General features: G+C 37.3%; 1 protein-coding gene and 1 long non-coding RNA gene across 3 annotated transcripts in view; one reads left to right on the forward strand and one right to left on the reverse strand.

Moving 5' to 3' along the window:
- LOC106064131 (uncharacterized) overlaps positions 1-20,833 on the forward strand; it is a 43,232-nt gene extending 22,399 nt beyond the window's left edge. The window contains exons 4-14 of one of the 2 annotated variants that reach the window (XM_056033544.1): positions 5,109-5,195; positions 7,176-7,538; positions 8,725-8,790; positions 10,933-10,991; positions 15,992-16,303; positions 16,734-16,893; positions 17,384-17,454; positions 17,609-17,713; positions 19,136-19,230; positions 19,522-19,591; positions 20,612-20,833. In XM_056033544.1, coding sequence (XP_055889519.1) covers positions 5,109-5,195; positions 7,176-7,538; positions 8,725-8,790; positions 10,933-10,991; positions 15,992-16,303; positions 16,734-16,893; positions 17,384-17,454; positions 17,609-17,713; positions 19,136-19,230; positions 19,522-19,591; positions 20,612-20,833 — 1,610 coding nt within the window. The remainder of the gene's footprint in view (positions 1-5,108; positions 5,196-7,175; positions 7,539-8,724; positions 8,791-10,932; positions 10,992-15,991; positions 16,304-16,733; positions 16,894-17,383; positions 17,455-17,608; positions 17,714-19,135; positions 19,231-19,521; positions 19,592-20,611) is intronic. The other variant, XM_056033545.1, reaches the window with a different exon arrangement.
- On the reverse strand, positions 1,790-20,894 carry LOC129926917 (uncharacterized). Its single transcript, XR_008778613.1, has 4 exons — positions 20,774-20,894; positions 18,000-18,075; positions 7,346-7,472; positions 1,790-3,837 (listed from the first exon to the last, which is right to left on the reverse strand). It is a non-coding gene; the product is annotated as an uncharacterized LOC129926917 (long non-coding RNA).
- Between the last annotated feature and the right edge of the window lie 632 nt (positions 20,895-21,526).

Here is a 21,526-nt window from a genome sequence, read left to right on the forward strand (position 1 = left end):
CGGCAATAAGTAATCAGTTACAGTAAAATGGGGAATGAGCATATTATATACTAAAGGATAAGATGAAAATAAAATATTAGGGATATGGCTACAGTAATAAGTGTTTGATATAGTTAATCAAAATTACATTCATCCAAGGAACTATAAGTTCACAAGGGTGGGAGACATAATAACATGTTTGAGGGATATACAACAGAAATGTGAAATGACTAATTTCACATGGGCTCTGTAAGTTTAGAGCACTGTGATCTAAGTTCTTAGACAGTACTTAGATTCACGAAAGGTTATTGTTTACATCCATCACTAAAATACAGGAATGGAGAAACATAACAAAATCATATATAATAACTATGGTTTCAAATGTAGACCACCATAGCGGCATTAGTAATACTATATGAAGATATAGTATCGACATAAAATAGTACAATGTATATACATAATAAAGTCATAATGTAATGACGGGGAACGTGGCTGTGTACTAATGTGTACTCACACATTCCTATAATATAAAATAAGCATAATAAAATGTTTACACTTACCCGTTTGTCCCTAATGAAACCTCACAACTAAACTTCCTAACAGAGGAGACTGTATGAATCCTAGCGGGCCTAACTTAGAATGTTTGGGTCTCTCTATATATATATAGATGGGACTTTTCGTTTACCGGGTGGGGAAGAAAGCTAACTGATTTTCTCACATGTATCGATGTACCGGAGATGTCAGGCGTCAGGTCAGATTTATGGTCAATATTCGTTGCCTACCGTGGGAGTAAAGTCTTAAGCGAATATGTATCTGTCCAGCCCGATTGCAACGCTATTCTTAGAGCGATGCGTATTCTGCGGGGGGGGGGGGGGGGAGGGGGGGAGAAATAGGTGTGAAAAGTTATTAGTCCGCAGCGCGTAGCGCAGGTGAAGCGAATATTGTGTGTGTGGGTCACCTGTCCAGCGGTCAAAATTAAAAGTTAGCCCTAGAGAAGCTAGTTAATGTTTTACGTCGAGATTCGTCCCGTGAGAAACGTGCGAGGGGGGATAAATCCTACAAGAAATTAGTTATGGGTGGACAAGAAAATAATTGTTTAAGTTAAAAATTAAAGTTTCTCACGGTTTGCTGGGAAAAACTAAAATGAACTTATGTATGCAAGTTTCGTATCGTCACACCCCCTAAAGACAGAAAAATGATACAAGTATACTCTACTCCAGAACAATCAACACAATATCAGATATCCCTGACCCCCAACACCCTATTTCTGAAAAACTACATGAGCATTATACAGGTATATGAAAATCAAACTAGATAATTCTCTACCCTAAAATCCATTATTTTTCTAAATGTTAATTCCAAGTGATTAGGATCAAGCACCTTATTATTATGTAGACATTTGAGCCAGCTAGCCCAAACAAGATTCCTGTATTCGGAAACAATAATCAAGTTAAAGTTATGTATCATTTTATTTTTTAGTTTTGGCAGCTTGTTTAAAATAATAGACAAGTTAACATTTACATAATTGCCACAGTTTGCTTCCAATAGGTCCATTACAGTACTTCTAACTTGAAGGAATAATGGACATTCCAAATACATGTGTTTTTCGTTATCAGCATTTTCAAGGTGGCATAATATAGGTGGGTTTTAGTGGACGCTGTTGTCTTATTTTAATTTCTTAAATTTTTTTTTTTTTTTTTTTTTTTTAAAGGAAACCTCAGAATTTGCGCTATTCAGTTTTAGCTTTATCATCATAGGAATCCTTGGGCTTTATGCCTCTTTTCTTTGCCTCTTTTTTGGGCTTTATATGCCTCTTTTATGGGCCATCTTGCCTCTTTTGTGGGCTTTTTTTTTTTTTTTTTTTTTTTTTAATATGTTTTTATTTGTAAGTTACCATAATTCACAAGTATTAAATCATAAACAATTGAAAAGTGATTAACCTAAAAATATAATAACAGTAATAGAAATATTATTTAATATCAAAGACATACTAACTAACCAATGAACCCCCTAAAGACAGAAAAATGATACAAGTATACTCTACTCCAGAACAATCAACACAATATCAGATATCCCTGACCCCCAACACCCTATTTCTGAAAAACTACATGAGCATTATACAGGTATATGAAAATCAAACTAGATAATTCTCTACCCTAAAATCCATTATTTTTCTAAATGTTAATTCCAAGTGATTAGGATCAAGCACCTTATTATTATGTAGACATTTGAGCCAGCTAGCCCAAACAAGATTCCTGTATTCGGAAACAATAATCAAGTTAAAGTTATGTATCATTTTATTTTTTAGTTTTGGCAGCTTGTTTAAAATAATAGACAAGTTAACATTTACATAATTGCCACAGTTTGCTTCCAATAGGTCCATTACAGTACTTCTAACTTGAAGGAATAATGGACATTCCAAATACATGTGTTTTTCGTTATCAGCATTTTCAAGGTGGCATAATATAGGTGGGTTTTAGTGGACGCTGTTGTCTTATTTTAATTTCTTAAATTTTTTTTTTTTTTTTTTTTTTTTTTAAAGGAAACCTCAGAATTTGCGCTATTCAGTTTTAGCTTTATCATCATAGGAATCCTTGGGCTTTATGCCTCTTTTCTTTGCCTCTTTTTTGGGCTTTATATGCCTCTTTTATGGGCCATCTTGCCTCTTTTGTGGGCTTTTTTTTTTTTTTTTTTTTTTTTTAATATGTTTTTATTTGTAAGTTACCATAATTCACAAGTATTAAATCATAAACAATTGAAAAGTGATTAACCTAAAAATATAATAACAGTAATAGAAATATTATTTAATATCAAAGACATACTAACTAACCAATGAACCCCCTAAAGACAGAAAAATGATACAAGTATACTCTACTCCAGAACAATCAACACAATATCAGATATCCCTGACCCCCAACACCCTATTTCTGAAAAACTACATGAGCATTATACAGGTATATGAAAATCAAACTAGATAATTCTCTACCCTAAAATCCATTATTTTTCTAAATGTTAATTCCAAGTGATTAGGATCAAGCACCTTATTATTATGTAGACATTTGAGCCAGCTAGCCCAAACAAGATTCCTGTATTCGGAAACAATAATCAAGTTAAAGTTATGTATCATTTTATTTTTTAGTTTTGGCAGCTTGTTTAAAATAATAGACAAGTTAACATTTACATAATTGCCACAGTTTGCTTCCAATAGGTCCATTACAGTACTTCTAACTTGAAGGAATAATGGACATTCCAAATACATGTGTTTTTCGTTATCAGCATTTTCAAGGTGGCATAATATAGGTGGGTTTTAGTGGACGCTGTTGTCTTATTTTAATTTCTTAAATTGTGATCATTTTTTTTTAATATAGGTCACTACAATTATACAGTACATTACGCTATTGAGTTTTTACTATCGACTTATGAAATTAATTCATGAATCTTAACGAGTGAATACATACCGTAATATTCAACAAAAAGCACAATTAAACAAACAAGCGAACAAGAAAGTGCTTAATAAAAAACAAAGCTTGTATTTAGTGTAGTTGTATCAACTAGAACATTTATAAATAAGGTTTACATCGATTTGTTACTTCGCTTTTATATAAAATTGTTTATAATAAAATAATAAGGCTTGTCTTCGAGTCCAAATATTAATGAGGAGTGCAGTATTTTTGGTTTCGCCGTCTGCGTCTGTACTTGGCAGCGGATTTTCTTCTGGTCTCAAATGTACATCTAGCGGCCCTTGTGAGTGACCTCCAGCTGTCTCGTTCTGAGGCTGCATGCAACCAGGTGCTCTCTTCTATATCATCTAAGGCAAGTTGACGCCTAAGCTGATTTCTTGCTAGCGTATATCTTACACTGGTGTGGTATTAGAATCAAAGATGTTTTAGGCAATTAAAAGTAAGAGAAATATAGATCTAAATCCCATTGATTCACATGTACATAATATTTCAATACATTTGATTGATAGATTTTGTGCTGGTATCTATCGCTATTGGTAGTCATAAAAAGTGCAATAACTTTCCATTTTTGGCTGACTAGAAAGCCAGGTAAAAATGATAATATAATCAGCGATTCATCATCTTTTATTTACTGTTTTATGACTATTCTTTTTGATAAAACTGTAAGTATTCTAATACGCTGTTTCAACAGTAATGCAAAAATGAAAATCTAGATTTAAGTACTAAGGCTGGCATCCATTTTTTTGTTACAATGTCATATTATTTAGATTATAATTTGTATCTTATATTTAAATGAAAGTTGTTAACATTTTCAAACTCTCTAAACTCTCTACTATAGCATCATTGGTACTTAAATTACAAATTTTTTGTTTTAGTCATATTAGGAAGAAAAAAAGTTTTTCTAAAAAAGTAGCATTTTTTTGACAAAATAACACCGCACTCAATGAGTTAAAGCAATTCCGTGGGGCATCTCTGTTACGTCGACCACCTTTCAGCTCACCAAAAAAAGACTGCTTTTGGCATGCGTTCGTCCTCCGTACAGAGACGTGCCCTGCCCGGCGTAACTGTCGGACCATAAGTATAATAAAATATAAAATAAATAAATACATATACAATTGTTTTAAGTATAAATTATGTAAAAATTTGACTAATTGGTTGCCATCGTTCGGGCCTATATTGGTAGTGGTTCCAGGCCCAATGCACCCCTAGGCGCCACGGTTTGGGACTTAATTTGTCGTGGGCCCAGGCTCAATGAACCCCTTTGCTCCACAGTTGCTATGACACTAGTACAAATGCATTTGTCCTATGCAATTCATGTGTCAAATGTAGTAATGTATGTCAATCAATGGCTAAACCTTTGCTAAGTCGTTGGTGTTCCTGGCTGATTCAGGCAACCCGTTCCATTCTGTAAAGGCACTAGGGAAGAAGGAGCACTTGTACGAATTAGTTCTAGCGTTAATAAATCTTTGTGTGTTGTAGACCAACTGATGAAGTTTTTTTTTTTTTTTATCAACGAAGAAATAGTTGCAGTTCTATTTTAAGTTTATTACTTGGCAGGTTTAGTATTGAAAAAGAAAAAAAAAACACCAAGGATTTACTTTAGATAAACTGAGATAAACTGAGATAAACTTAGTTTAGTTGACTTAAAAACTGTACTCAACTACTCAGGTCAATCAAAGGCGAACACATTACAGAAGTACTCACTTACTGAAACTGAATGTATCTCTGCATGCAAGGAAGAGGTCACAGCGGAAGGTATAGATATATATAGATGCATTTAAAGAGACATAACTATGTTTATTTGTAAATTATTCCCCTTATCTGTAACATCTAAAATCATAGACATATATAGATTAAACGATTTCTGATGACGTCAATTCTCTTTAAATGATTTAAACTTATCCTTAAACCCAGAAGCTCGTTGGGTACAGCAGATACGATCAACATCGACCTATATATGAAGATATCCTTTTACATTTTAATTCTCGATCAATATGCAATCATTTTTAGCGGCCCCCGGAAGGGGAAAAGACGCTATTAGTTTTGTTTGGTATGTCTGTCCGTCTGTCCCGTTTAGATCTCGTAAACTAGAAAAGATAGTGAAAATCCGACATCATAATATTTTAGACCATTCAAAGTTCTGATGCAACGGCTACTTTTTTCTTTTCTGAAAGCGAAAAATCTAATTTTTAAATCACTTATGCAAACAATTTTTTCATAAAAATACACCACTTTACAGCTATTCAGTCAGGCCAGGTTCACATACAACTTCACATTCTTTTTCACCTATCCCGTGGTCTGCTGGGGCACCACACAAGATCTGCCAACCTTCATTTTCCATTCTTTTATGTCATTTGTCTTTCATAGAATTTCATTCTGGTGTTCAATCTGAAAATATTGAAATCTGTCTTTTTACCTGCCTGGGTGGACAACTTCGGGGGGTCCGATTTCGAGTTTGTGTTTCCACACAAACTGTCTTTGTAACCTTGCTTTTATATTTTATTTAATGAAATTTGATCATTACAAAATATTTTATAGTGGGAAGTAATTCATAGTGTGGTAGACTAAATAAGTGAGAGGGGTCGAGTTCGAGTCCTGACTGAGATTATCTATTGGAGATTCAACTCGAGCAGAGCTGTGTTAACAGCTAAAGGCAGCACGGAAACCTTCACCCAGATACTCCCTCCCCCCCATACATGTATCTAAAGAAATCAGACCAAAACCTCACTGAGTATTCTATAGAGTATAGAAGCTTAGAAGAGAGGCTACAGAAGAGCAATGAAAACATGTGATTGTTTTTTTTAAAAGTTCATCACTGTTCTTCTCCTTTGTGGGACATTATAATTTTATTATTTATCATTTATTATTATTATTTATTATTATTATTTATTATTATTATTTATTATTATTATTTATTATTAATATTTATTATTATTTATTATTAATATTTATTATTATTTATTATTAATATTTATTATTATTTATATATATATATATATGTTAGGCTCCTTCTATCTCGTAAGACAATGGATGCGCCCAGATGAGTCACTGGCTTTGGTTACGTCTTGAGACGTGGCAGAATCTGGAGTGACTGATGACGCCAATTCTGGATCGGCAGAGTTTGCCACAGTTCGAGCATTTATATTCATCTGTCCTAGGGCTCACTGACAGGGCAGCTTTCTTTCTCTTGACCGATGCAGCTTCATTTCTTTTGCATTCAGCAAAGTTCGTACCAGCACGTACACTCTGTCTCCATGCTGTCCGATCTTGGGCTATCTCCTCCCACATACTTTGGTCGATGCCCATGGCTCTCATGTCTCGCTTGCAGACATCTCTGTAAGTTAGTCTTGGGCGGCCCTTGGGTCTGGCTCCCTCTGCTAGCTCAGCGTACAGGATGTCTTTAGGGATTCTTCCATCTGGCATGCGAGTGACATGACCGAGCCAGCGTAGTCTTCTCTGTTGAAGGAGAGCATAGATGCTGTGTATGTTGGCCCGTATCAAAACTTCCTGGTTGGTGATTTATTATTATTGTTATTTATTACTATTATTATTATTACTATTATTATTATTACTATTATTATTATTACTATTATTATTATTACTATTATTATTATTACTATTATTATTATTACTATTATTATTATTACTATTATTATTATTACTATTATCATTATTATTATTACTATTATTACTATTATTATTATTATTTATTATTATTATTATTATTCTGTACAGAGGAAGCCCCAACAGAAATTCAAGTAGACAAGACAGACACTTTGGTCATAAAACTCAAGTTCAAAATGAAGAAGTCAAAACATTCAGTATCTCCGAATGCAGACAAAAACCCACTTGAGGTAGATTTAGTTAAAAATGCTAATAAAAGTCCGCCGGAAACCAACACTCACCCAGGTCAGCAGACGATAGCTAATGGCGCAGGCGTCAGCTTGAGAGACATCACCTCTAACACAACAAACAAGTATTCCTCCGCCAAAGAAAATTCAGTGACAAGGCAAAAGCAGACGACCGATGCTTCTAAGAAAAAGAAAATACGAATGAGGTTATCAAACGAAACGAAACAACAGAAACTCAAACAAAATCGTAGGTCCTACTTTTAATATTGTCTTACAAATTGTAGACTTAAAAAAAAAAAATATAAGGTCCTACCTTCTTGTATCAATTTTATATTAGACATTCATGCTAATTGTAGTAACACTATAAAGGCATTCTATTTCCTGGCTGATTTATACAGTCCCTTTCATTTCCACTATGAAAGAAAGATTTCATTACCTAAATGATATGTATATGAAATATGAAATATGCTCTTCTGCTTTAAAAAAAAATCGGTTTAGTTTTGTGTTTCGTAGTTTCGTAGTTTCAATTATGAATTATAGTTAGATACTAGTGTTACTTGACAGTATATATATCTTCTTGTTGGTCTTAGATGTTTAAGATGTGCGTTCGGAATTGAATATTATTACAAATTAGCTCATACGCCTTAGCTCATACGCCTTAGCTCATACGCCTTAGCTCATACACCTTAGCTCATACGCCTTAGCTCATACACCTTAGCTCATACGCCTTAGCTCATACACCTTAGCTCATACACCTTAGCTCATACACCTTAGCTCAAACACCTTAGCTCATACACCTTAGCTCATACTCATTAGCTTATACTCCTTATCTCATACACCTTAGCTCATACACCTTAGCTCATACACCTTAGCTCAAATGCCTTAGCTCAAACACCTTAGCTCAAACACATTAGCTCAAACACCTTAGCTCATACACCTTAGCTCAAACACCTTAGCTCATACACCTTAACTCATACGCCTCAGCTCATACACCTTAGCTCGTACTCCTCGCAGGACGGTGGGGGGGGGGGAAAGGCGGCAGGCAGGTTTGAACCCGGGACCATCAAAACGACAGACCAGAGCGCATACCACATGCCCAGGTAGCTACCCTGTTTATTTATATTATAAACCTTCTGGTATGCGTTCTGGGAAGAAAGTTATGTCAGTCCTAAAGAAATATAGGATAGCTCTTATTTTAATAAGAGGATGTAACCCCCTAACGCTTTAAGCGTGCGCTCTCTAATAAACATGAACTGATTGGGTCACTTTAATTGTTTCTAACAGAGAGGATATTCAAATTAAGGTCACCTACCAACAGTTTGACTTGGACTAAATATAGTCTAAACAAAAAAAAAGGATGGGGGAAGGGGGGCTCCGATCGTAACCCCAAATGTGTGTAGGGACTAAAATATCATTTCTATTTCTCTGATCAGCGACCAGTCCGATGGACTACACTGACCAGGTCCATACGAGTGTGTCACGAAACGAGGCTACACATGGTGAGCTATCGAAATGATTACAAATCTCTTTATCACTGCCACTTATGACTTCTTGATTTAATTCCTACATAAGTTTGACAGCCATGAGCATTCTTACCGTGACCAATTGGTATAGGAGGCCTGAGCACTGACCTGTGTAATTAGAGATCAAGTTTGTACAGAATGACAATAAAAGTTGGGAGTTGCTAGACCGTTATAATGGCGACGAGCTGTTGGTCTACTCTAAACTGTCCACAGGTTGCAATTTAACAATTTTAACAATTTTATTTATTTTGCCACAAAGTGCAAAGTCTACAAAGGCAGTCAAAGTGACAAATAATAACAATAATGAAGATGAAACTAAATGAAAAGTATTAATAATGTGGATGGTAATATAAATCATGATTAAAGCAATAATAATGAATAACAATACCGCAACTAGCAGGTCACACTATTCACCAACAGTGAATTGGTTTTCTAGAACCTAATTATAATCCAAGCCATCAGCATAGCAACACACAATATGAGAATAATGATGTCAATAATGTAGTAAAGTTCTAGATTAAAATAACAATATAAACTTCAATAGCGAAATCTAACTTCTGAAAAAAGGCAGTGAGTTAACTTTATAAATACTCTTGAGATTTTTTAAATAGTATTTTTACAGATCTAGAATTTAACAGTTCAGCGAATTTTTCAACATTGGGCCTGGAATAATTTTTTTTTTTAAATTTATCTTATTCTGTATAATTTAAAATGCTCACACAACAGCAGAAAATAAAAGTAATCACCTATTTTATGTGTACAAAATGGACATATTTTATCTTCATAATTTGTCCTGTTGCTACTGGAAAGTTAGTATTTCTACTTCTAATCTTTAAAATCAGTAAAGCGTCTTTAAATTATAGTTTTACTTCCCAACCAAGTTTACTTTTAATACACGAGTATAGCTTCCCTTTCTCACTGTGTTGCATTAGTGCTGAAATGTGTTGTATATTTATTTTGATCTATTATTCTAAGCCGACAATTACCAGTGAAATTTTGCTGTCAAAGCTTTCTGGGTATAACCCTTTGTGTCCCATACCTAACTACTCTAATTGTAATTTGACATGTAATGGACATTTACAAATTGAGAACTGATTATCTTTATTGACAAAAACGATACATTATTTTAGATATTCTGTTACATTTGCCAGTAGCTAGTCGCAGTCAGTGTTCAAAAACGGATTTCACGGGGCCAAGTTTGGGTAGGGAGACGGATAATAAGTGAAAATTAAGAGTTTGTATGAGAAAATACATTCGTCTTTGCATTTTATTCATTCTTTACTACGTACAGAATTACTTTACGAGTCTTGCGTGTAGCGAAGTCATACAGTATAACATAAAAATTCTATTTCCTACATAGATCACGCTCAATAGCAAGAATTATCAAAAGTTTCAATCTATCTACGAGAATTGTTGACCTCAAGTAACTCTTCTTGAGGCGCGAGAAGCTTCTTTCACTAGATTCCACAATTACGGGTATTGCATAATGCCGTTTTTTTTTTTTTATCGCGCGTAGGATTGGCGTTTTCCATATTGAATGACACCCCAAAATGACAATTTATGTCTATATATTTCAGGAGATTTGTATGAGTTTTTAAATTTCACTTATTGTCCGCTTCCCTACCCAAACTTGGCCCCGCGAAATCCGTTTCGCATAGGGCCCCACAATGCTTAAATCTGGCCCTTCTATTTTGTAGATTACTTGTTCTGTTTCCATCACTTCTTGGTCACAATGGTTAAGTCCGGCGCTGCTATTTAGTGTTTGTAAAATGTTTTACATGTTTCGGATGTTCCTTCAGAGTTGAAGATAGTTTACTTCTTAGTCCAAACCCCTCGCAGGACGAAGGGAGATGAAAGCGGACAGGGTTTGACAGTCCAGCGCGCAGCCATCCGTAACGACCCCTCTTTTTTTTTCGTGTGGTTACTATCCGCAGAAATAAGAGAGTGATCTTTCCTTTACTTCTTGCTCGTCCAAACTGTTGAGCGAAGAAGAAAATTATATATATAGATACTTCTAGGTCTTGAAGTATTAAAATCTCACGAGAATTAGAACCCGAGACTTACAGGTCTTCTTTTATATCAAAGGTATATGTCTATGCATTTCTAATCTGTATGTAGATCTGTCTGTTGAACAAGATAGTCATCTCAAAGAAGAGACGACCTATGTCAGTTTGATGGTAAGTCTGGCATTTCAAGAAGTTACATTTTTACTTCTTTTTTATTGTAATGATTTCTTGAAAAAAAAAAAAAAAAAAAAAAAAAAAAAAAAAAGTAATAATTGCCCAGATGTTTATTGGCCAAAACAAAAAGTCTGCAACCATCTTTGACATGTCTGTACCACAATATCATAATGTAAGAAAAACAAAGGGGGGAAAAAAGAATAAAACATGAAAACCTTGGTTTTGATTTTAGGCACATCGGCACAATTTAGGCCATGTCGTGCCTGCAGTCCCTCAAGGGCCACTCTCCCTCCACACAACAAGGGCCAAATTCCATACAGTCCAATCATTAAAATCCAGGTCTATTCACAGTTAAAATAGTAGAGGTAGTAAAAATTTAATATTTAAAACCTTGGAGATTAAAAGTGATTTGTTTGAAGCTAACTAAAATAACAATATATGCCGAAAGGGTCGTGACCTCTGACCCCGCTGTCACATTCGAGACCCAAGACATTCGAAGATCTCGTTACTCTCAGAGGGCAACATTGCTGCAGAGCTGGACATCCCCTGAGAGATGAACTCCAATTGGTGGCAAGGCTGGAAGGATTTAGTCCTCCCGTAGAGCCTTGGCGAGAAACTCTGCTGATAGGCGTTGTGCCTTGAATAAGGCTCTCATACTGGTCAAGTGACTCTGCAGACAAACTATCCCGCAGCTCTCGGAGCGCTGCGGGCACTCTTGCAAGATATGCGCCACTGTTTCCACCGACTCTCCACAGTGTCGGCAACGGGCATCAAAATTTGAACGGAACATGGCAAAGTAAGCACCAACAGGGCAGTGCCCCGTTCTACACTGCGCAATGATTGATTGTTCCGAACTTTTTAGCCTCCACCATGGATCGTCGCGGTCCGGGCGACGCAAATGGTCGAGAGGCCAAGTGCGCTTGAACTTGGCTTGGCTTGGCTACCTAGAAGGAGGCTCGAGGTTCGGCACCCGACTCGGGCAGAGTTGTGTTTACTGAGCGCCTAAAGGCAGCAAGGAAAACAAACTCCTAGATACCCCCTCCCCCCACCGGTCCACAAATGAGATTGGACCAAAAGCGCTCTGAGCATAAGCATGAAAGTAGCGCTATATAAAAGCTATAATAATTGTGAAGAAACAAGTCCTTTTACATTTACAGTGTCTTTTAATTATGGAACATTTTAACAAAACATATATACACGGCAACGTTAGATACAGATCTCATCCTTCACTCGCTGACTTCTTCTCTCTCTCTTGTTAACACACTCGTCACTTCCCCCAAGTCCCCTAACTCTCCGATACCCAACACTTGACCGTGTGTCACGGTTGACCACACAGTAACCGTGTCACAACAATAATAATAATAAAAAAAAAAAGGAATGTTACCAGACTCCACGGGCTTTGTTGGAGCCATCCCAGGATCTCAACCACTTTTCATGTACCCACTCTCGGATTAATGTCGTAGCTTGGTTAAACGTACTTGAGGGCCTCGAAAGTGGGCACGGCCAGCGCTCCTTCTCGTGCTAGAGCCTCAGCCGCCTCGTTGCCTCATCACCAGAGGATTCCTCAGTGGACACTTTTTCTTTGTTGTTTCCCTTTAACGAAGCTCGATCCTTGCAGTGCCAGAGAATCAATTTTAGTTCATTTCTACAATTACACTAGTGGCCTCCTTCAGTCGTAGAACGACTATGGTCTATCTCGAACAAGCGAGATGAGGCCTGGGTGTTGTTTACGGTCGGAACGATGTCGCCAACACAGCATTCCCCCCCTCTCCACGCAGCTGATGTATTATTAGCAGTAATTATACAAATAATAATCAATGGTACTTGAGCAATAAAATATGGTTCCGTTTTCTTACAATACTAAAAATAAAATAAAAACAAACGCGAAAACCTAAGCTCAGAGATTAGATAACTATGGAAACTGAATTAAATTACAATAATTTAGCGTATTTAGTGCAATGGTTTAGGCACTATGGTACTAGGCCTATAACCACGGTCAGGGGTCCACAGAAAGATGAAAATTTGTATACAATTAATATAAACTTTTTCACTAAAAGCTCGTTAAATCTGATAATATGAATAGTAATCAACTGGCCGCCCCCTCATTTCTGTTTACTATGTCTATTACGAGCTATTCTATGACTATTGTTGGCGCAGCGTGGTACAATAACATTGATTAATAACAGTCCTGGGGTAGAATTACATTTTGCGCATGAGTATTAGATTATTTTACAAACGAATCAATCGTTGTATCAGTATCTCTGCTATATGTCACTATTCAAAGAAGTCGACTCCGCGACAGACATCAGTCTGATTATTAATCGTGCAAATTAAATGATTAATTATTACGTAATACAGTGGCGATTCGTGTTTGTAAAATTGTTTTTTTGCTCTCCATAGAACCGTTAGATTCCATCCATCCCAGTGGCGCTACAACCCATGGAGGGACCTGGCCTGCTTTAGCACAACTCCCCATTCTGATCTATCTTGTGCTTAGCGCCTCCATGGAGAGTCCTGGCCTGCTTTAGCACAACTCGCCATTCTGATCTATCCTGGGCTTTATTTCTCCATGCCCGGACTTTGAGCTGTTGTAGACCTGCCTCTACGTCATCAAGCCACCGTGCTCGTGATCTGCCCTTTGGGGCGCCTGCCTTTTTTTTCTTTTTTTGCCGATAGACAATCTTTGCTCCTCTGTTCTCTGGCATTCATTCGAGGTAACCTGCCCATTTATTATAGATACATATTTGGAAAGTAAGCCGACATTTGAAGAAGAGAAAGAGTGTAATGGAAATAGTGACAATGAACTGAGACACGAGGCCGTAAGAGAGGCTGTAAGAGAGGCTGTAAGAGAGGCCGTAAGAGAGGCTGTAAGAGAGGCTGTAAGAGAGGCTGTAAGAGAGGCCGTAAGAGAGGCTGTAAGAGAGGCTGTAAGAGAGGCTTTAAGAGAGGCTGTAAGAGAGGCCGTAAGAGAGGCTGTAAGAGAGGCTGTAAGAGAGGCTGTAAGAGAGGCTTTAAGAGAGGCTTTAAGAGAGGCCGTAAGAGAGGCTGTAAGAGAGGCTGTAAGAGAGGCCGTAAGAGAGGCTTTAAGAGAGGCCGTAAGAGAGGCTGTAAGAGAGGCCGTAAGAGAGGCTGTAAGAGAGGCTGTAAGAGAGGCTGTAAGAGAGGCTGTAAGAGAGACTGTAAGAGAGGCTTTAAGAGAGGCCGTAAGAGAGGCCGTAAGAGAGGCTGTAAGAGAGGCTGTAAGAGAGGCTTTAAGAGAGGCCGTAAGAGAGGCCGTAAGAGAGGCCGTAAGAGAGGCTGTAAGTGAGGCCGTAAGAGAGGCTGTAAGAGAGGCCGTAAGAGAGGTCGTAAGAGAGGCCGTAAGAGAGGCCGTAAGAGAGGCTTTAAGAGAGGCTGTAAGAGAGGCCGTAAGAGAGGCTGTAAGAGAGGCCGTAAGAGAGGCTGTAAGAGAGGCTGTAAGAGAGGCCGTAAGAGAGGCTGTAAGAGAGGCTGTAAGAGAGGCCGTAAGAGAGGCCGTAAGAGAGGCTGTAAGAGAGGCTGTAAGAGAGGCTGTAAGAGAGGCCGTAAGAGAGGCCGTAAGAGAGGCTGCACAGTGTAAGACAAAATTACGTAAATATACTCCTGAATATTTACAATTTGGATTTCTACCGTACATAGGCAACAGCCTTAATGTGTCATATGTCTCGATGCGTTATGGAACGAAAGTTTGATAAGTCAGCAGATTTAGAAATATACTATCTGGGCATGTAGGGGGTCCGCTAACATCCTATGACTTGTAAAGGGATCCCTGGACAGAAAATGATTGAGAACCTCTGACCTAGCGGACATTTATGCCACCTGAGTGCAGTACTGTTGTAGGCCAGACACAAAACAAAAAGTACATATTATTATTATTATAGCTTTTATATAGCGCTACTTTCATGCTTATAGCATGCTCAGAGCGCTTTTGGTCCAATCTCATTTGTGAACCAGTGGGCGGTTCTCTTATTGAAGGGACTACAGTGAGCTTTGTTTCCCTTTTAACAAATCTCTACTAGTTTGGTTCCTCTGTTCTCTGACATCCTTTCTAAAGATTTAAATTGATCTTCATATAAATTGATGTCCCACTTTGGTGAGACGAGTGGCTAACGGATAAACTGCTAGGCTACCTCTCAGGGGAGCTCGGGTTCAACTCGAGTGGAGATATATATTTGCTGGGCACCTAAAGGCAGCAAGGGGAACCTACTCCCACTGGTTCACAAAAGAGAATGGACCATAGCTATCGCAGGGGTTCTCAACCTGTGCGTCGCGGCCCCCCCCCCCCGGGGGTCGATTGACGATTTGCAAGGGGTCGCCTAAGACCATCGAAAATATGGATTGTTATTGTCTATTCTTCTATTGCTGTGTGTGTGTGGGGGGGGGTGGAGGGTCGGACAGAGTGGGGGATTGTAAAAGTGGGTCGCCGAGTGGGTCGCCGAGCCTAAAATGTTTGAGAACCGCTGAACTATCGTCTGCTTATTGTATGTCCTCCATCCAGTTTCATTTCTTTTAACTATAAATAGATTTTATACTAAACATTATTTATTTGTTGTTTGTAAATAACAAACAATGTGTAATATTTTTTCGGAAACATCCCCCCACCCCAAATTTTGCTAATTGCGGAGTGTGTTATTGAATAAAAAAGAACTGTTTCTTTTTTTAGATTTAGATTTAGATTTAGTAAGTAAAGTTCCCCTTTCAGACCTTGTGGTTTACTAATGTCAGGTACCCATTAGAGTTGGGTGGACTCAGAAGCACCCAAAGATCCCAAAATTAAAAATCCCAGTCTTCACCAGGATTCGAACCGGGACCCCCTGTTAGGAAGCCAAGCGCTTTACCGCTCAGCCACCTCACATCTAGACTTGATAAGGCCCTAAGCTATTTGACATTTGTGGCACCATTAGGGCCCTAGACGGACTATAGCTTCTGTTGCGTATATATAAATCTAGCAAAGATTTTTTCCACTGATTCTTCTCCAGAATGACCATCACACAAAACGTAAAAAAGTTAAACCCAGGCGAGTCAAGTTTGACAAGACTTTTGATAACGAAACAAATAAGACTGAAACTCTTAATGACACAAATCTCAAGGAACAGAAAGAAAGCGATCTAGACTTAGCTAACATTACAACTGAGGAAAGTGACGCGAACAGATCTGAATCTGCTCTCTGGTCAGTGCCGGAGTTACCAGAGTTTGACTTGGGCTCACAAGAAACTAAGAAGTTGGGCATGAAAAAAGTTGTGTCCCTTGTGGCTCCTAACACGGCAAAACTTTCACGGCGCCCTAAGCAGGTAAGAAGATTGATTACCATTAGCTAATCTCCACAATTCTAGAGCTGAAAAAAAAAACTTTCACAGCGCCCTAAGCAGGTAAGACAATTGATCATCATTAGGTAATCTCCACAATTCTAGAACTTAAAAACTATCTCGGCGTCATAGGCAAGTAAATACAAGTAAATAGATGACCAGAATTAGGCTATTGTACGGCTAGTAGGGTGTATTAGGCACACTGTGAATATTGCATGTCATTAATCATTTGCTGCGGATTGGCGCCTCGGGATTTTATTGCTTCTTTTACTGGTCTACATCTTCCTGAATATCTCTGTAAATATAGGAAAGGAAATGCATTTGCGTGTTTACATTTTTTCTTCGTCTGTCATATATAGAATAAGTTGACTCCGCCCTGTCCCCCCCCCCCTCACACACTTCTATCTCTTGTTAGATTGATCCCGACTTCTTGAAAGCCATGTTCCTACAACAACTGGCGGAAGAGAGACGGAGGAAACTTTATTTTGGTTTCACCAAACGGAGGTCAAAGTTCAATGTGCACAGTGCAGACAAACAGATGGATAAGAGCAGAAGTCTGGAGCATCAGGTTGAGGGTAAGAGGTTTGCATTTAGTTGTTTTATGCAGAGTGCTGTAGACCAATATAAGATCATAGTTTGTTATTAAGCCTATATTTTATTAGATCAGACTATATCAACATACAGTGCATATAGAGAGAAGCATGAAAAGGACCAAGATGCCTGTATGTTGTGTCTGTTCTATTTATATGAGTGTTTCTGTTGTGTTATGTTCACATTGCTCATTGTCCTAATCATCACAACAAATTTCCGTAAGGATCAATAAAGCAATCTTAGTTTTAGTCTTGGTCTTAAATGATATGAATGTCAGATTTGAAAAGCACTGAAACAGACGAATTGTATATATTCACAGGAGCCAAGGCTTATTTTTTTATAAATATATAGTCGGAGTTTAAGATTGAGTTTATCATCATTCCAAGAAACTGAACATGTATTTTACATTGTTTTGCTTATTGTTATGATTAATAAAGTCAAACTTTTTATAGTAGTTTTATGCATTATTCGCAGATGACCATCTCCATCAGTACTGTATATACCAGGAGGAGAGTCTCCACAGATACCGCCAAGTCTTTGACGCGGTAAGTTGTGCACTGAATCTGTTGTTTGATATTAACTTCTAAACAACCAATATGGTGCTACTTTAGACTGATTAAAGCTGTGTAGGATGAACCACTGTCTAAGCTTAGTGATTATCGTGCTAATAATTTAAAATAATGCTTCCAATTATTTCAGTTTGACGACAAGAGACGCGGTTGGTTGAATCACAAAGAAACTATGAGGGCTTTACAGGTTGTCAACTCGGACATGAAAGGGACAGAACTCCAGTATTTGAATAGAGTGAGTTACCGGTATTGAAGTAGATGATCAAACCATCATTGTGCAAGCTATGCTTCCGTCATAACCCAAGACCAATGGTTATCGTTGGCCTGAACTCTGACCTGTGACGTCATAACCTGTTGGGAGGGGAGACCATTAGCCCGTTGCCAAGTCACAGGTCTGTACCGCCTGGCAACGATCTTTTGGTCTTCACTGTCTACAGGTTGCGACGTTGCTGGCAGTATGCAGGCCTTCTGAGACAATGGGTCTCGCTTAATCTCTCTTCGTTTTTTTACAATATTCAAACCTTTATTCAACACCATAAATGATGCTCGTATTTGCAACAAACAAGGTCTCTTGGCCTTCAGTTCGAATAGAAAATCCTGAAAAAAAAAAAGATCGAAAGATTTTAAACATTAATAAAGAGTCTTCGTAAATCGATGTTATCCTTTTTATCTCTATGTTCACTTTGAATTGATCCGCGAAAACGCTCTTTCAATGTTGGCATGACCATTCCATATTCTATGACAAACTCATACAAGTGCTCCTTCTTCCCTAGTATTATTAGAACATGAAATGGGTTGCCTGAATCAGCCACGAAAACCACCTTTTGCAGATTTTTTAAAGTCACTGATTAACATTCATAATTACTTGACACAGGGGTAAGCAGGGGACGTAATTATCTCTTTTGAATTAACGTGCTTAGTTTATTGCTTGTTTGTTTTTACATGTTTCGGATGTTCCTTCAGAGTTGAAGATAATTACTTCCTAGTCCAAACCTCCCGCAGGACGAGCGGGGGATGGGAGCGGGCAGGGTTTGAGCCCTGGACCATCGATAAATCTGAACGACAGTCCAGCGCGCAAGCCGCACGACCAGGCAGCCATCAGCTAAGAGGATATTGCAAAAGAAAAGTTTTAGATTTTGAGGAGCAACAGATTTTTTTTTTTTTTGGAAAAGATTTGAATATACGAGCCCCTGTTCATAAGAGAGGCTCTCAAAAATCTGAAGATTTGAAAGATTAAATTAGATTGATTTATACAAGTGCAATAGCTATCACATTTTAGGACAATGGCTGTCGGACTGAGGACACGACACCAAAAAGGAGAACATGTCTTCCTTTTGCCGGATGTCTGGTAAGACTAATAAGGAGGACATATCTTCCTTTTGCCGGATGTCTGGTAAGACTAATAAGGAGGACATGTCTTCCTTTTGCCGGATGTCTGGTAAGACCAATAAGGAGGACATGTCTTCCTTTTGCCGGATGTCTGGTAAGACCAATCAGGAGGACATGTCTTCCTTTTGCCGGATGTCTGGTAACACCAATAAGGAGGACATGTCTTCCTTTTGCCGGATGTCTGGTAAGACTAACAGCGTAATAGCTAGAGTTAAAAAAAAAAATTCATTTTTTGTTTTTTTTTTGTTCTCCCGAATGTGTGAATCAGATTCTTGAACTTATGGATTGTGACGTCAGTCAAGGGACAGACTTCCAGGTGTTCTCAATTCTGTGTGCCCTGTCTCACAAAATCGTGTCATTAGAGTGAGTATTTTACCCTAGTATTAAGACTTGAGATTCATCAATACAGGTATAGAGAGCTTATCAAGTGGAAATGTATTCAATCTTTCTGTACAATATCGTGGAACTAGGCCGTATCATAGAGCGTATATGTTTCAGGCCCAGTCTTAATTAGTCTTATAAATATCACCTGATTAACAAATATCTATATAGTAAAAAAAAAAATTAATGTAGACTGCAATTTAAATTTTCACTGCATTACTTTAATATTAATAATATGCATCAAACTGATATCTTTTTTTTTTATTATTAAAGTTCTTGGATAAAGTTAAAGACTTGTGACGTCAGTTATAGTCTGCTAGACATGAAGGCATTTCTCTGCAAGGTAAGCAGACGTGACCAATCAATGTTTTTTGAATTGTAGATCTACAAGAGCGAGTCACTATCTGCACATCTTACGTCTTAATATTGACAAAGTTTTACAAAATTTTGCTATTTGCACGCCAGGTTGTAAAACTGCTTGTCCGGCGAACTGAACAATGAAAACATTTAAAAACAATGAAAGCTTTTGAGGAGGCCCATATTTACGTTTATGCAAACACATATTATAGTCATGGTGAAAATATTGATTGTCAAAAGCGAAAACAAAAGTAAAGTAACTATAATACATAACACACTAAACCATAATTTACAAATAAAAAAAAAACTAATGAAATACTCAGAAAGACACAAAGATAAACGCACGTCTTATTAGAACAAATTTGTACAAGTGCTCATTCTTACCTAGTGCCATTAGAGAATGGAATGGGTTGCCTGAATCAGCCAAGAAAACCAACGACTTAACTGAGTCATCGATTAACATGCATGACTAGATTAACACATGAAATGCGTAGGAAGAAATTATGTTCTTTTTTGAAGTAACGTCTGTAATATATTAAATAAGATAAAAATATCTATTTTCGTTTGAAAACAAGATTAACCCTTTAAACGCGTGTGGTAGTTTAGCCTTTAAACATCATAATTGTAATTCCATTTTGTATGCAATCATTGTAAAACAGCTCAGTACTTTAAGGGTTAAGATGCCTATCTATTAAATGTTGATAGAATGTTGTTTATAGTTTTAATGTTGCCTTTAAGAATGTTGTTTATAGTTTTAATGTTGCCTTTAAGAATGTTGTTTATAGTTTTAATGTTGCCTTTAACAATGTTGTTTATAGTTTTAATGTTGCCTTTAAGAATGTTGTTTATAGTTTTAATGTTGCCTTTAAGAATGTTGTTTATAGTTTTAATGTTGCCTTTAAGAATGTTGTTTATAGTTTTAAAGTTGCCTTTAAGAATGTTGTTTATAGTTTTAATGTTGCCTTTAAGAACCATGTAAAGTTTACTTTTACCATTATTTCCTCAGACATTGTGGGAGATTTGTGTGGACCAGGAGAAGAGAGCTATCACCACTGACCAGTTGGTAGTGCTGCTGCGGTCGGGTGGTCTAAGTGACCGCCAAGAGAATATAGTCAAGGAAATGTTCAGTCAAAGATCACATATTGATTACTTGACCTTTCTGACTTACTCGCCATTGTTTGTTATGCTTCACCAGTCCGTAGTTGAACGTCCATTGTTTGACTATTAGGAGATTAGATTGTACTTTGGAAATATACTAACCCACGGCATGCAGGCATTACTGATCTAGTAAATTGGATTTAGATCTAGATCTATGTCAAACATGGCGAATGTTTCCTTCACTTTTTTTTTTGCCAAGAAAATATAATTGTGAAAATGGGTTTACCCGTTTAGCTGACATAATCATCAGATATAAGTACTGTAAAAACGGGTTTATCCGATTTATAAAATAAAGTTTCGTTCTTTAATAGAGATACATTTATGTATTTTCTTTCGTTTTTAGGGCCCCCCTGATTCCAACTCATTGTGAGCCATGTGGGGGTACATTAAACATACACTACGGTCTTATCGTCATGATGTAAGGAACATTTATGCCAAGTTTTATCAACATTGGTCAAACATTTTTTATTTCTATGCAGCACATACATACATGCATACACCTTAAATCCATCCACAAAAGAGATTGGACCACAAAGAGATTGACCACAAAAGAGATTGGACCACAAAAGAGATTGGACCACAAAAAAGATAGGACCACAGCACACTAAACATGCCATAAGCATGAAAACAATATCAATTTCAAAAACTTGATTAAAAATATACAGCCGACAACACGGAATAACATCCACATAGAAATAGATTAAATCTGATGTACTTCCTAGAAATAGGTGAAATCTGATGTACTTCCTAGAAATAGGTGAAA

This window comes from Biomphalaria glabrata, chromosome 6, assembly GCF_947242115.1.
Source record: "Biomphalaria glabrata chromosome 6, xgBioGlab47.1, whole genome shotgun sequence".
NCBI lineage: Eukaryota > Metazoa > Mollusca > Gastropoda > Planorbidae > Biomphalaria > Biomphalaria glabrata.